The sequence below is a fragment of the Leucoraja erinacea genome, chromosome 14 (assembly GCF_028641065.1).
Source record: "Leucoraja erinacea ecotype New England chromosome 14, Leri_hhj_1, whole genome shotgun sequence".
Lineage (NCBI taxonomy): Eukaryota > Metazoa > Chordata > Chondrichthyes > Rajiformes > Rajidae > Leucoraja > Leucoraja erinaceus.
The window spans coordinates 16,068,083-16,083,711 of NC_073390.1; the positions used below are offsets into that span (position 1 = coordinate 16,068,083).

General features: G+C 45.4%; 1 protein-coding gene across 2 annotated transcripts in view; it reads right to left on the reverse strand.

Annotated features, from left to right (window-relative positions):
- The window catches only part of LOC129703318 (sodium/hydrogen exchanger 9-like), a 435,915-nt gene that overhangs the window by 303,418 nt on the left and 116,868 nt on the right, over positions 1–15,629 (reverse strand). For both annotated transcript variants that reach the window (XM_055645681.1, XM_055645680.1), the window contains exon 5: positions 1,612–1,727. In XM_055645681.1, coding sequence (XP_055501656.1) covers positions 1,612–1,727 — 116 coding nt within the window. The remainder of the gene's footprint in view (positions 1–1,611; positions 1,728–15,629) is intronic.

The following is a 15,629-nucleotide window of genomic DNA, read 5'->3' on the forward strand; positions in this document are numbered from 1 at the left end:
CTTATCTGCTCTGTCTGTGAATAATTGGGATGCCTGTGTCCCCATCGAGTCGTCCCTCACAATATTCATTTGTTTGTCCGGATTCCCTGTCCTTAAAAACTTTTAAACCATCCATGTGACTTAGTTTAACCCAACAAAAGGTTTTGAACATGACATTCAGAAGTGTCCGAAGAAGGGTCTTGACCCAAAACGTCACCTATTCGTTCTATCCAGAGGTGTGACTGTCCCACTGAGTTACTCCAGCATCTTGTGTCTATCTTCGGTATAAACCAGCATCTGCAGTTCCTTCCTACACATGCAGAAGTGTCTTGTCAGTTGTAGTGTACTGAATTTGCAAGTCAATGGAAACATTTGTTGGATCCAAATATTGAAGTAAACAATGTTGTAGCTCTTGGAAATGTATTGAACCACCTGCTGTTATCTTTTCTCAAGAGTATAAAATCTCAATGTATTTTGAGTTCATGGAGATTGTACTGAGCTGCTTGTCATGATGAATGAATAAAGTTTACATTCCATTCTCCTTGTGGCTTAGTCACAGTTACAACATTCATCAATCTCACCAACTCAACTCTGACATTCCCACCGTCACTTCCAGGAAACCTTCTCTGTCCCCTTTCCAAAGACTGCAATGCCATGAGTAGCAGTTATTCCTGCTCAAAACAAGGTGCTGGAGGAACTTAGCATCAGACAGCATCTGGGGCGGGAATGGACATTTGGAACTGGGGCTCTTCTTCAGACTGCCAGGCAATGCTTCAGGTCGGGACTCATCTTCAGACTCCTGCTGTGGTATACAATCGGAACCATGATGGCTTCTGAAAAAGGTCTGCTCATTCCGCATTAAACTGGATCTGACAACCGCTTGTTATGGTAACAATATTCCAGGTCATTCGAAATTAACTGTACTCTTTAGCTTAATGAAATACTGAGGGGGTTTTCACCACTCCAGCACGTTCAATGGGATTACTGGCCTTTAGCAGCTGTAGACACGTGCACAAATGTGCTGACCTCACTCCAGTGATACCTTCATTGTAACACACTTGCGTTGTTGCGGTAGTCCACAGTGCTGGCATTCTTTGCGACGCCCAGCACATGAAGAGCTGTTGGCAGATATGAGGAACTGAAGGAATAATGAGGACTTGTGATTGTAAATTGTAAATTGTCCCGAGCGTGTAAGATAGTGTTAGTGTACGGGGTGACTGCTGGTTGGCGTGGACTCCGCGAGACGAAGGGCCTGTTTCCACGCTGTATATCTAACGGTCTAAAAAGTAAAAGATCCCAACTGCAGTCCACCTGCCATGGCGCCATGTTAACCTTGTAGGACACTTCATAGACACATTAGTGGGCAAAATCCACCTTGGGGACATATAAAGAGATATCAGAATAAGCAGTCAGAAGCTTTGCCCAAGCAGCCAGCTCTATGCAAAGTACAGAGAGACAGGAAGTTGGGATGTCCAGATCAAAAACACAAGATGGATTAAGGATGGGCCCCTGTGATAGAACAGTGAGGACTGCTGATTTAGGGTTAGTTAACAATCACTCCATGGCTATGGTGTGGACACCGCAGGGAAAGCTGCCTCCCGTGTTTCCTCTGCCTTTGTTTTCTTTACTTGCCTGGGTCAGTGGCTGAAATCAGAGCTCCAAAGAATAGGCAGTCGGTGAAGTAGAAGTCCATCTTGTCCAGCTGTCCAAGCTCGATCATCCCCAGGACAAAGCCGTACATAAGGCCCCTGAAAAATATAATAAAGAAATTATGAAGTATTGAGTAGCTTCTGCGTTGATATCTGCAATGTCTTGACCCTGACCTCTCTACTGATCATAACAATGATTTCAGACATTTAACTACAGCAGCTGAGGTAGCTCACCCCATCCACTACCTACAGTGAGCTGCAGGGAATTACCAGATCCCGTTGAAGTTATCTCCTGGTTGGATCCAGCATTTAGAGGGACGACGAGGCCCATTGGCATTGGGGTAAACTGGCACCTCAGACAAGGCTTCGGACGATTGGGCTTCGTGGGCAAAGAGGACCTAGGGGCGTTGGGGGTAGGGATCAGGAGCTGTACATAAAAGAGATGGTGATTGGTACCTGTAGGTCGATGATCCAGAGACGACGGTGCCCACTGCCAGAGCCTGCGTCAAACAGAGCCAGAGGAAGCCCCGCCGTGAACAAAGAAGGACCTGCGATGGGGACCGCAGTAAGGGGGTGGGGAGTAGGAAGAACAAAGGAGGACCTGGCGGGGGATGATTTGTAACTTTGTCAGTGCCCTTTATGTGGTAACTATTTGCATACCTTGGCTATGAAAACAAATAATTTCACGGTGACTTGTCACATATGACAATAATGTTTTCAGTTCAATTCAATTTCATTTAAAGATCAGCAGGTGAAGCCCCACCCAAGTTGGGTTTGCAGTGCCAGGCTGAACATGGTCATTGAGTCAGGCAGCATCTCTGGAGAAAAAGAATAGGTGATCTATCGGGTCGGAACCCTTCATTTTTTTGTTTATCTTTGGTATAAACCGGCATCTGCAGTTCCTTCCTGCACACATGGCCATTGACGTCTGATTTAAATTTTGTTAATCCAGATCAAGCAATATCATGGTTTGCACTGAGAGTTCCAATGTCAGTGTGTTTCAGAACCATGTGGATGATTGTCAAGGATAATGCAAAGTTCCTATGGACCCAAAGTCACATTCAGGCACAAGGGGATGATTTCAATGCTGCCCTGCCCTCACGTCTTGAATGGTGCCAAGGTTTTGGGAATTCAGACGGTGAGTTGCACAATCACGTGTTTGGTCCCCGCCGCATCTCGCTCGGACACAACCATGTTTGCCGTGACTCAATAAACCCGTGTTTTCATACACCGTGGTCATTCTTGCTCCGTGCATGTGTAACAACAACCATCTTCTTACCACTCCGAATCACAATGCTGTTGTTGCTGTCCCAGTTAAGCTGCTTAAATCTATAATTTACTGTCCTTCAGTTGGGCTCAGCACGTCGCTGGTTTACCGTGATAAAATGCCAAACCTATTCCATTGCACAATCTCTCTAAAGTGTCTCGAAAACACTCAAACGCTGATTAATTACTATTACCACAAAGGGGTGAGTAAACAGAGAGCTATAAGTTTCCACTGGATTACATCCAAACCCATCAGAACAATCCTTCGCTGGTGAACAGAGTTTTAAACTACAAACATGCTGAATACACTTCAATCAGAAAGCTATAAATCAGTGAATAGCAATTTTTGAAATTAATTATGGCTGCCTGGTTGGCAGAAAGGTATCAAGCTTGAACCCTGCCTTATGTTTAATAGACATAAACAAATATAATAAAATATCATTAGAGAGCTTTAACTTCAGAATCATTAGATCACCCACACAAATTTGGATAAACTGCATTTTTGTTAGTACAAAACTAATCCAGTATCAAAAAGATTGGGGCTTCTTTTCAACTCAGGACAAATGGAACAAGCTTGGATTAATGATACTGAGTGATCATGTGGTGTACTGAATTGGCAGGGTTCTGGACAAGAGGACTTCTGACACTGGATTCAAATCCAATTCAGGCTTGTGAGGCATTAATCTTGTGCTTTAGTGTTTCAGGTCAGCCTCAAAGATCAGTGGCCATTAGCATTAAACTTCTCTTTCATCGGTAATCACATTTAATGAGGCTTGTGTGAGGCATTATTGGACAGTGGGATTGTAGCTGATCACTCTTGGTGGGACATAGAATTGTGCAGCACAAGAACAGGCCATTCAGCCCACTATGTCCGTGCCAATCATGGTGTCAATTTAACTTTTTACCATTTGCGGTTCAAATCAGCAGTGCGATGGAATACTCTCCACTTGCCTGGATGAGTGCAGCGTCAATGATACTCAGAGAGCTCCATACCATACAAATCATAGCAGCCCACTTGATAGGCATCCCATCCACAACCATTCACTCACTCTAGCTCCGATGCACAGTTGTGCCATCTACAGGATGCACTGCAGAAACACACCGAGACTCCTTAGACGTCACCTTCCCAGCTCACAAACTCCACCAGCTGGAAAGACAAAGGCAGCAAAAGCATGGGAGCACCACCATCTGAAGTTGCCATTGCTGCTGCAAGCCATCATGACTAGGAAATATATTGTTGTTTCTTGATTGTTGCTGGTTCACAATCCTGGAACTCCTCAAGGGCTGCAGATTCTTCCTCCATGTTAGACTGTCTTCATCATCCACTATATCCCAAGTGTCAATGGCTATCTATGCCTAACATAAAATATACATTTGTCAGAAACGCCCTCCTTTTAAAATTCCTCTCACTCACTAACCACCCTGCTATTATGCTCATTGGTATTTTTAACTTCCAAAATACCATTACTTTGTACAGGCTACTTCATCATCCCTGAACGTAATTGCTCCGACATTGACAGCAATGCTTTCAGCTGACAGGCTGCAGCCATGGAATTTCCTTTGTAAACCTTGTTTATAAAATCTACCTCTTTGACTCAGGTTTTGGGCCAACAACTATAACATCTCCTCGCACACCTCAGCATCAACCACTATTTGATAATGTCCTCTGTGCCATTTTGGGACATTCTGCCACATTGAAGGAGCTATATAAATATATATTATGGCTATGTTTAACCCTAATGTCTCTACAGCTTGAGATTTGAATAGCATATCTAATGTATATATTGTGAAAATATCTGTTTTTTCAAACAAATTTCACCGATTCCACTTCATTACCTCAAATTTAAAGATCCGGGGCTTGATCTCCCAACAGCGCTCCATAGTTTACCTCTATGAGCTGTCTTCTGTCTCGATATCCCATGCCCTCTGGATACAGTGATAATTTGATGCTCATCACAGCTGCTAAGTGGGTCACCATGTTCAATTCCAGAATGCAGAGAAGAATCCTGATTTGTCTCGCTTGAATGTAAATGGGTCATTGTTGCTCAGGTGAGCAGTGCTGTGATTAGCACCTTAGTGTCAGGTCAGGCAGGTAAGGTTAATAGAGTCATCAAGTCATACACCATGGACATTAACCCTTCAGCCCATCAAGTCTATGCTAACCATCAAGCAAGTATTTACATTAATCTAATCTCAGTATATTCTTCCCACGTTCCCCCCAGCTCCCCCCCCAGGGTGCTACAACTCACTTGCACACGAGGGGCAATTTCAAAGAGGCTAAATATTTGTCTAACCCATAGGTCTTTGAAGTGTGGCATGAAACCGGAGCAGCTGGGGAAAGACACCCAGACTTGAGGAGAACAGACTGGTCCAGATTTAACATGGTCATTGGAGCTGTAAGGCAGCAGCTCCACGAACTGCGTCACTGTGCAATCAAAGGAAGATGAATTTGACAAAGAAACAGGTAAGTGCTCTCACTGCAGCTTGCCAGACTGCAGAGGCTGTAATGCAGCTCAGTGGTGTGAGATGGTACTTGTCTTACAGAATGAGGAGTAGGAGGGGACGGTGTATATTTTTAACCATATTACCATTTATTTTCAATTTATGTACAACTTTGTTTTTAATTCTCAATACCTGTTTCCACACTGAATGATGCTCAGTGTGGAAACAGGCCCTTCGTCCAACACACCAGCCAACATGTCCCATCTACATTAGTCCCACTTGCCTGCATTTTGCCCATATCCCTTTAAACCTGTCCTATCCATGTACCTGTCTAAATGTTTCTTAAATGTTGCTCTTTTACCTGCCTCAACTACCTCCTCTGACAGCTCATTCCATACACCCACCACCCTTTGTGTAAAAACATTACCCCTCAGGTTCCTATTAAATCTTTCCCCACTCACCTTAATCCCAATGTGATCTCCTTTAGATCAGTGATACCAACAATAGACTAGGAGACTGTTTCGCCAAACACTTGCACTCAGTCGTCAAGGCCTGCTGGATCTCTGATCTAACCATTTTAACTCCCCTTCTCATTCCGAAACTGACCTTTCTGTTCTGGGCCTCCTCCATTGCCAAAGTGAAGCTGCAGGCAAACTGGAGGAACAGCATCGCAACATCCCAAGGAACTTACATCCCAACAGGATATGAATACTGAATTCTGCAATTTTGGGTAAATAACCCATAAATACCCCTTTCTCTTTCCTATGCCCTACGTCAATGTGCACCCATTTCTCCCACTATCCTGCCCTCAATTCCCCTTTCCCCTTTCACCTCTATCCCTTCCTCTGCCACACAATTTTCACCTTATCTCACATAGAAACGTAGAAACATAGAAAATAGGTGCAGGAGTAGGCCATTCGGCCCTTCGAGCCTGCACCGCCATTCAATATGATAATTACTGATCATCCAACTCAGTATCCTGTACCTGCCTTCTCTCCATACCCCATGATCCCTTTAGCCACAAGGGCCACATCTAACTCCCTCTTAAATATAGCCAATGAACTGGCCTCAACTACCTTCTGTGGCAGAGAATTCCGGAGATTCACCACTCACAGCCCCATGTCTCCTTTCCATCTCTGGCCTTTGTCCACCCATCTACCAATCAATCCCCTTCACCTGTATCCACCTGTCATTTGACTAGCTTTGCCTCTACCTGCTTTCTCTTCCCCCCCCCCCCCACTACAATCAGTTTGAAAACAAAACATCCCCCATCCATGACCCACTGAGTTATTCCTGCACTTTGTCTTTCTTGCTATACCTAACAACCTTTGCATGCAAGTTACTGCTGAACCTGGCCACTAGTATGAGAATTTGCCACTTTATTAAGGGACGTGTTTTATTTTGTTCACCATTGGGAATGGCAGTGTTGTTTGCTGCTTTGTAGATGCAGATACATCTCTTGTCCCGTTAAAACTCTGTGCTATTGTGGCACACCCCAATCTTCAGAAGGTATTGTTGCGAAGATCCCCATGACTTCATGAGAATCTTTAATCTGTCTCTAATCTCTGGCAATGGTCCCCAAGTGCCTGAAAACAGCCACCATAGTGCCGGTGCCGAAAAAGTCTAAAGTCACCAACCTGAATGACTACCGCCCGGTTGCCCTAACTCCAATACCAATGAAATGCTTCGAAAGGCTGGTCCTCCCCCACATCAAATCCAGCATCCCTGCCTCACTGGACTCTCATCAATTTGCATACAGGGCAAATAGATCGACAGAGGATGCCATCTCTCTAGCTCTTCACACTGTCCTGCCTCACCTGGATAGACAGGGCACGTACGCAAGGATGCTCTTCATTGACTATAGGTCTGAATTCAATACGGTCATCCCCACCAAGCTCACCACCAAACTCCACCAGCTGGGCCTCAGCTCGCCGATATGAGATTGGATCCTGAACTTTCTGACAGAGCGACTGAGACTGGGCCCGCACCTGTCCTCCACTATCACCCTGAGCACCAGCACACCACAGGGCTGTGTACTAAGCCCCATGCCCTACTCCCTCTTCACTCACAACTGTGTTCCTGCATTCGACACCAACACCATCGTAAAGTTTGCAGACGACACAACAGTGATTGGGCTGATCACCGACGGTGATGAAACAAATTACAGAGCGGAGGTGCAGAACCTGGCAGACTGATGCACACGTAACAACTTGTCACTAAACACCTCCAAGACCAAGGAGCTGATTATCGACTTCAGGAGGTCACATAATGGAGAATACGCCCCAATCTCCATCTACGGGGACAGTGTGGAGAGAGTGTCCAGCTTTAAGTTTCTGGGCACTCACATTTCTGAGGCCCTCACATGGTCCACCAACACCGCTGCGCTGGTCAAGAAGGCACAGCAACGACTGTTCTTCCTGAGGACATTAAAAAAGACTGGTCTGCCCCAACAGCTGCTGACAACCTTCTACCGCTGCACCACAGAGAGCATATTAACGTATGGCATCTCTGTGTGGTATCTCAACTGCACGGAAGCGGAGAGGAGAGCTCTTCAGCGCGTCGTCCACAGAGCGCAGAGGATTATTGAGACACAGCTACCAGCCTTGGAGGGCATCTACCACACACGGTGCCTCAGGAAGGCCGTCAGCATCCATAAAGACTCCTCACACCCTTGTAATGGACTGTTCGAACTACTTCCCTCCGGCAGACATTACATGGCCTTCTACGCCCGAACCTCCAGACTCAGAAACAGCTTCATTCCCAGAACTATAGCGGCTCTGAACCGGCCCTGCTGAGTGCCCCCCATTCCCCCTGGACTGTCTCCCTCAGATGGTCACGTCGAACAGTTTATTTATTTATTTATTTTTTGACATCGGTTGGAAGCTGCATACTAAATCTTGTTGCACTAATGTGCAATGACAATAAAATATATTATTATTATATTATTATTATTATTCTGCCAGCCACCCAGAGCTGCTTTCACCAAAACCTTCATTATGAAACAGACCTGCACCACTTGCGACCTCCTGAACTCTACAATGCTCTCTTGCCCATTGATGGGAGCTTCATTTGAGGTTCCCTCCAAAAATGCCTCATTCCTCTCTTTTCCACACCCCCCACCCCTCCGCCCCAACTCCCAACATCGGGCACTTCCATGCAAACGGGCGCTGCTCCCATTCCTATCGGACTCCTGATCACGTGCACGTTTTCCTTGTGCAGGAGCCCAATATCACTGGCATCGTCCATCATTTACAATGTTCTCCCCCTCAATGGAACCAAACTCCCCCTTGACCTCTGCACCCTCTCAGCCTCTGAGTCCATTGGAATGCAACCAGAGTCCATTGGAATCCAATTTAGGCCATTTGGAAAAATGGGCTGAAAGATGGCAGATGGAGTTTAATGCTGATAAATGAGAGGTGCTACACCTTGGCAGGACAAATCAAAATAGGACATACATGGTAAATGGTAGGGAATTGAAGAATACAGTTGAACAGAGGGATCTGGGTATAACCGTATATAGTTCCTTGAAGGTGGAATCTCATATAGATAGGGTGGTAAAGAAAGCTTTTGGTATGCTAGCCTTTATAAATCAGAGCATTGAGTATAGAAGCTGGGATGTAATGTTAAAATTGTACAAGGCATTGGTGAGACCAAATCTGGAGTATGGTGTACAATTTTGGTCGCCCAATTATAGGAAGGATGTCAACAAAATAGAGAGAGTACAGAGGAGATTTACTAAAATGTTGCCTGGGTTTCAACAACTAAGTTACAGAGATAGGTTGAATAAGTTAGGTCTTTATTCTCTGGAGCGCAGAAGGTTAAGGGGGGACCTGATAGAGGTCTTTGAAATGATGAGAGGGATAGACAGAGTTGATGTGGACAAGCTTTTCCCTTTGAGAATAGGGAATATTCAAACAAGAGGACATGACTTCAGAATCAAGGGACAGAAGTTTTAGGGGTAATATGAGGGGGAACTTCTTTACGCAGAGAGTGGTGGCGGTGTGGAATGAGCTCCCAGTGGAAGTGGTGGAGGCAGGTTCATTGGTATCATTTAAAAATAAATTGGATAGGCATATGGATGAGAAGGGAATGGAGGGTTATGGTATGAGTGCAGGCAGGTGGGACTAAGGGGAAAAAAAAAAATTTGTTCGGCACGGACTTGTAGGGCCGAAATGGCCTGTTTCCGTGCTGTAATTGTTATATGGTTATATGGTTAACCACAAAGCCACACTATGGCCTTTCACACCTCACCCATACAGTGTCCTAGACCTGTAGAACCCTGGCTTCTGATCTCCTCCTGTAGCACATGAGCACTCATCCCATCCCACTGAACAACCTCACTGCTCCTGCTGGTGCAGGCATTGCTGACTCTCCCTCACTGCCCAGTGATCACCAACCCCAACACTCATTCACCATCCAACTGTACCTCTCTGCTGATATCTCTTTCCATAATCACTGCCTCCTTCTTCCCTTCAATTCTGATCACCTGCATTAGAGTCCCGACCTACGATGACACCTATCCATTCACTCCAGAGATGCTGCCTGACCTACTGTGCTACTCCAGCACTTCAAGAGTTTACAGTTTAGAAATACAGCATGGAAACAGGCCCTTTGACCCACCGACTCCAGGCCAACCATCAATCACCCATTCACACCAGTTCTATGTTATCCCACTTTCTCATCCCCTCCTACACACTAGGGGGAATTTACAGCAGACAATTAACCTACAAACCCATGTCTTTGGGACGTGGGAGGAAACCACAGCATCTGGAGGAAAACCATGCGGCACAGGAGGAACATGCAAACTACGTGCAAATATACTACTTCAACAATTTAGGCTACCACATAATGGTTCAGGAAACAGAACAAATCATTGTTGTGAAGAAAACTGGAAAGTTATTAATGAATTGCATCAAACCCAAACAGACTTCCTCTCCTGAAGGTAGGCAGCCCTGATCAGTCTGAAGAAGGGTTTCGGCCCGAAACGTTGCCTATTTCCTTCGCTCCATAGATGCTGCTGCACCCGCCGAGTTTCTCCAGCTTTTCTGTGTAACCTCCTCTCCTGAAGGGACTGGTGCCACAGCCCTGCTCGCAGCCCAGCAGCACCACCTGGTGGACAAAGCTCAAATCTCTGGCTCTCACACAGCAGAACATGGAATTAAGCAGAAAAGGACACAAAATACCAGAGTCCCTGTCCCACTTCCCCGAGTTACTCATGAATTCTCCCGAGTTTTCCCCTTGATTCAAACTCGGGAAATGTCCATAGCGAGGCCGTAGGAATCCATAGATATTTTGTAGCGGCTCGTAATGCCAGCCGTAGGTACTCGGGGCATCAGGTAAGTCGGGACGTTTTTTCAGCATGTTGAAAAATGTCCACAAGTTAAAAAAATAGCCCTGAGTACCTACAGCCGGCATCTCTGAGTTAGAATGAGTACAGAAAAGAGGAGATGGGGGGGTTGTTTTAGCTAGACGTTATTTGGAAATTCAATGTTCATACTTGGGTTGTAAGCTACCCAAGCGGAATAGATGATGCTGTTCTTCGAGTTTGCGTGTGGCCTCACTCACGAAATGGAGGAGACCCAAGAAAGAAAGGTCAGTGTGGGGATGTGAAGAGGAGTTAAAATAGTTTGCAACCGGGAGATCCAGTAGGCCTAGGTGGACCGAGTGCAAGTGTTCAGCAAAAATGGTGGCTGAGTCTATGCTTGGTCCTGCCGATGTACAGGAGGCCACATCAGGAACACTGGATGCAGTAGATGAGGTTAGAGTAGTTGCACCAGTTTCCTCCCATATCCCAAAGACGTACAGGTTTGTAGATTAATTGACCTTTGTAAATTGTCCCTAATGTGCACAGAGTGGATGAGAAAGTGGAATTACATAGAACTAGTGTGAACGGGTGATCGGTGGTTGGTGTGGACGTAGTTGGCTGAAGGGCCTATTTCCGTGCTGTATTGAAGTGTTTAAGTAACACAGCAGGTCAGGTAGCATCTGTAGTGAATGGATAGGTGACATTTCAGGTCAGGACTCATCTTCACACCTGCAGTTCCTTGTGTCTTCATTAAGTTTTGGACATGTGACCCACACATAATGAATGCAATTGTCTAAGACCAGTTGGGTATCTGAGTCATCTGTCTCCATTCTCCCTCGTTGGTCCCCATGTGAAGTCCAACAGTGAAGCTAACTTTTGACTTTTTACAAATATTTGCTTATAGCTTACAAGGAGGTCATTCAGCCCATTGTGTCTCTGCCCAGATTTCAAAACTATCCCATCACTTCCATTCCTGACAACCTATCCTCTCATCAAATTCTGCCACCAACTTACTGTAGAAGAGGTGAAGTTTACAGCAGCCAATTATCTACCAACCACCGTGCCTTCGGGAAACTGGAGCAACCAGGGGAAAGAAATGTGGAGGAGGAGTGCATGAGACTTCTTGGAGGTCATGATCAAACCCAGATCACTGGAGTAACTCTCCTTGCCCTGCTATTGTGTCATCCTGTCCAGAGTGTTGATGAGCATGTGAGGGACAGTGTTGCAGAACTACTTAAGGAGAGGGAGAATGGGACAAACGGGAATACTGTGCTGAGAGCTGTCACAGACTCAATGGACTGATTAGCTTCCTAGATCCTAATAACCAAAGGAAATGAACATTATTTTGCATGGCTGGCTCCTGTTATTCTCCAGGGATGTCAGTTTGCTCTCTTAATCTCTGATCAATGTTCAGTGGTTTGTATTTCTTGCTCCAAGTTCATCCTTCTCTGCTACCCCTCTTATAGAGTCATATAGTACAGAAGAAGGCCCTTTGGACCAACTTTCCCGTGCCGACCAATATGCCCTATCTAAGCTAATCCGATTTGCCTGAATTTGTCCCATATTTCAGCCCGCTGTTTCATTTCTTACTGCTTTGTGGCAGTGAGAGATCTCTTGTTTCTCGGTCCAAAATGAACTGCATCGTTTGAGTCCCTCCCGATTCATTAGTTGGTCCATTAATAAACGTACAGGTTTATTATCCAGACCCTCTGACACCGGGTCAGAGCTGATGTGATTGACAAAATAATCAGGTGAAGTAAGTAGTGACTTCCTTCTGGGACATAATGAGCAAGGAAGTGAACCTGCTTAGATTACATGACACTGCCAGTGAACCTGATTGAATTATTTTCCCAACTACTATATCTCAGTGAGTGACTGGGGTCTGAACGTCACTGGCGGGACCAGGGATTAAAGGCTATAGCTTGAGAAACTGATTGCAGCAAACCTCAAACACTGCAGTCCAAGTGGTGAAGGTGATCCCGCTGTTGGGAATTCCAGTTGTAGTTCCCTCCAGGATGAGGGAAGTGCGATGCAGCACTTTTCAATACCCGTGGGGCATGAATACGTCACCTTAGTATCATCATTCATTACAACTTTAAGAAGGTGGACCCAAGGAACTGCAGTTGCCGGTTTACAGGAAAAGTCACAAAGTGCTGGAATAACCCAGTGGGGTCAGGCAGCGTCTCTGGAGAACATGGATAAGTAACGTTTCAGGTCAGGATCAGAGAGATGACATTTCAGGTTGGGAACCTTCAGATTCAAGGATCCTGACCTGAAACGTGACTGATCCATGTTCTCCAGAGCCGATGCCCGACCCCGCTGAGTTACTCCAGCACTTTGTGTCAACTTTAACAATCCTGCGGCAGAAATCAGACTCAGCGTCAGCAGGAGAACCCCATCAGCCTGGCCATTGCAAATTACCTCTCATGTGTAGGATCTGAGGATGTTGGCAGGATTGTGGTGAGAATGTGGTGAATGGAAGGTCTGTAAATTGCTCCTAGTGTATAGGGAGTGGATGCAACACTGGAATAACATAGGATTAGTGTGAAGGGGTGATCGATGGTCGGTGTGGACTCAGTGGACTGAAGGGCCTGTTTCCATACTCTATCCATCAATCAATAAATCATTACTATTAAGATTATGCAGGATTGGTGCTTGGTAGTAGGTGGATTGAACAGCCCAATTCTATATGGTGTGACTATGACTCTAAATCCTTTATTTATCAGTGTTAGCTTTGATATTACCACACTTGGGCTCTCAACCACAATATAAGTTAGTCAAATCAGCGGATGACACATAACGAAAGATGCCATTTTCCGTGGGAATGTAGAACCATCAGCCACTACACATGCAAAGGTAAAATTAGAACTGCTGCCTTACAGCGTCAGAGACCTGGTTCGATCCTGACCTCAGGCACTGTGTGGGCGGAGTTTGCATGTTCTCCCTGTGGCTTTTCCCTGCCTGACCGGCTGAGTCTTCTCACAGTTTATATTTTGTTGTAAATGGGCATTTGGCATGAGCTGCCCGAGGAGGGTTATGAGGAATAAGGGCCAAACGTGGGCATATGGGGTTTAGTTGAGGCATCTTGGTTGGCATGGATGCGTTTGACCAAAGAGCCTGTATCAGTGCTGTATGAGTATGAATTCAGAAAACCTTCCTCCCACATTCCCAGGACGTGTGGGTTTGTAGGTTAATTTGCTTCTGTAAATTGCACCTCGAGTGCACGGAGTGGATGAGAAAGTGGAATAACACTGTGCGGCACGGTGGCGCAGTGGGAGAGTTGCTGCCTTACAACACCAGAGACCCCGGTTCAATCCTGACACCAGGTGCTGTCTGTACGGAGTCTGTACGTTCTCTCCGTGACTGCATGGCTTTTCCCTGGGTGCTCCGGTTTCCTCCCATATTCCAAAAACGTACAGGTTTGTCTGATAATTGGCTTTGGTAAAAAAATAAATTGTCCCTAGTGTACAGATAGTGTCAGAGAATGGGGTGATGGCTGGTCGGAGTGGACTCGGTGGGCCGAAGGGTCTGTTTCCATGCTGTATCTCTAAACTAAACTGAACTAAACACAGAACTAGTGTGGACATGTGATTGATGGTTGACGTACATTCAGTGGGCTGAAAGACCTATTTCCATGATGTATCATCAAAATCTAAAAAAAACCACAAACCACCAGTCGGCATGAAGTATAATGTGTAGATTGTATCAGAACTTTGGAAAGTACATAAATGCAGATAAATGCTGACAGACGGCTAACCTATGAAATATTTTCCCCTTCACCTTAAACCTATGTCCTCTGGTCCTCGATTCACCTACTCTGGGCAAGAGACTCGGTGCATCTAGTGTAGTTAGCTATTATTTAACCATAATTTTTTTATTGATTTCTCTAAGTACAAATGATGGTATAGGAACAGTGTAGGAAGGAATTGCATATGCTGGTTTCAACCGAAGATGCACACTAAAAGCTGAGGTCCCTCAGCGGGACAGGCAGCATCTCTGGAGAGAAGGAATGTGTGACGTTTCTTGTCGAGTCGGGTCTGAAAACGGGTCTCGACCCGAATCGTCACCCATTCCTTCTCTCCAGAGATGCTGCCTGTCCTGCTGAGTTACTTCAGCTTTTTGTGGCACTCTTAACAGTAATCTGATCAAAATCCTCTGTAAAGTATGGCTTCCCTACTGAAAATACTTTAGTTTCTACCAGGTAAGGCAAAGAGAAATAGAAGCTAATGCTTCAAATTATGCTGCCCGAAACATCGCCTATTTCCATCGCTCCATAGATGCTGCCTCACCCGCTGAGTTTCTCCAGCATTTTTGTCTAGCTTCAAATTAACCTTTCATTAGAAAGGTCACTGGCTCTGTTTTCTCTTTCCACTGACGATGAGTTCCTCCAGCATTTTTTATTTTCATTTTATTTTCAGCGTCTGTCGATTCCTGCTTTAAGATGTTCTGAAGTGGAAACTTCCTTGGATTGTCCACTCTGCTAGTGCTTCACTGGTTATGAAACACCCTGTGCCAGCCACAGTTGAAACCGGTAATTCCGATCACTCCCAATGCAGGGTTGCAACCCAAAATGTTGACCATCCATTTACCTCCACAGATGCTGCCTGACCAAATGAGTCTTCTGACAGTTTATATATTTGCTGTAATTTGCTACACGGAACGAGATACTAGATGAGGTAGTTGAGGCAACACCATTTAAAATATACTTGGGATAGACACAAAATGCTGGAGTAACTCTACGGGAAAGACAGCATCTATGGAGAGAACTGAGTCTAGTTCTGAAATACCCCAGTCTTGACCCGAAACATCATCCATACCTTCTCTCCAGAGATGCTGTCTGTCCCAGTATTTTGTGTCTATCTTCGGTGTAAACCAGCATCTGCAGTTCCTTCCTAAACTTTAAATTATACTTTGACAAGTGCATGGATAGGAGAGGTTTAGAGGCATATGGGCCAAACGCAGCCAAATGGAACTAGCTGAGAAGAGAG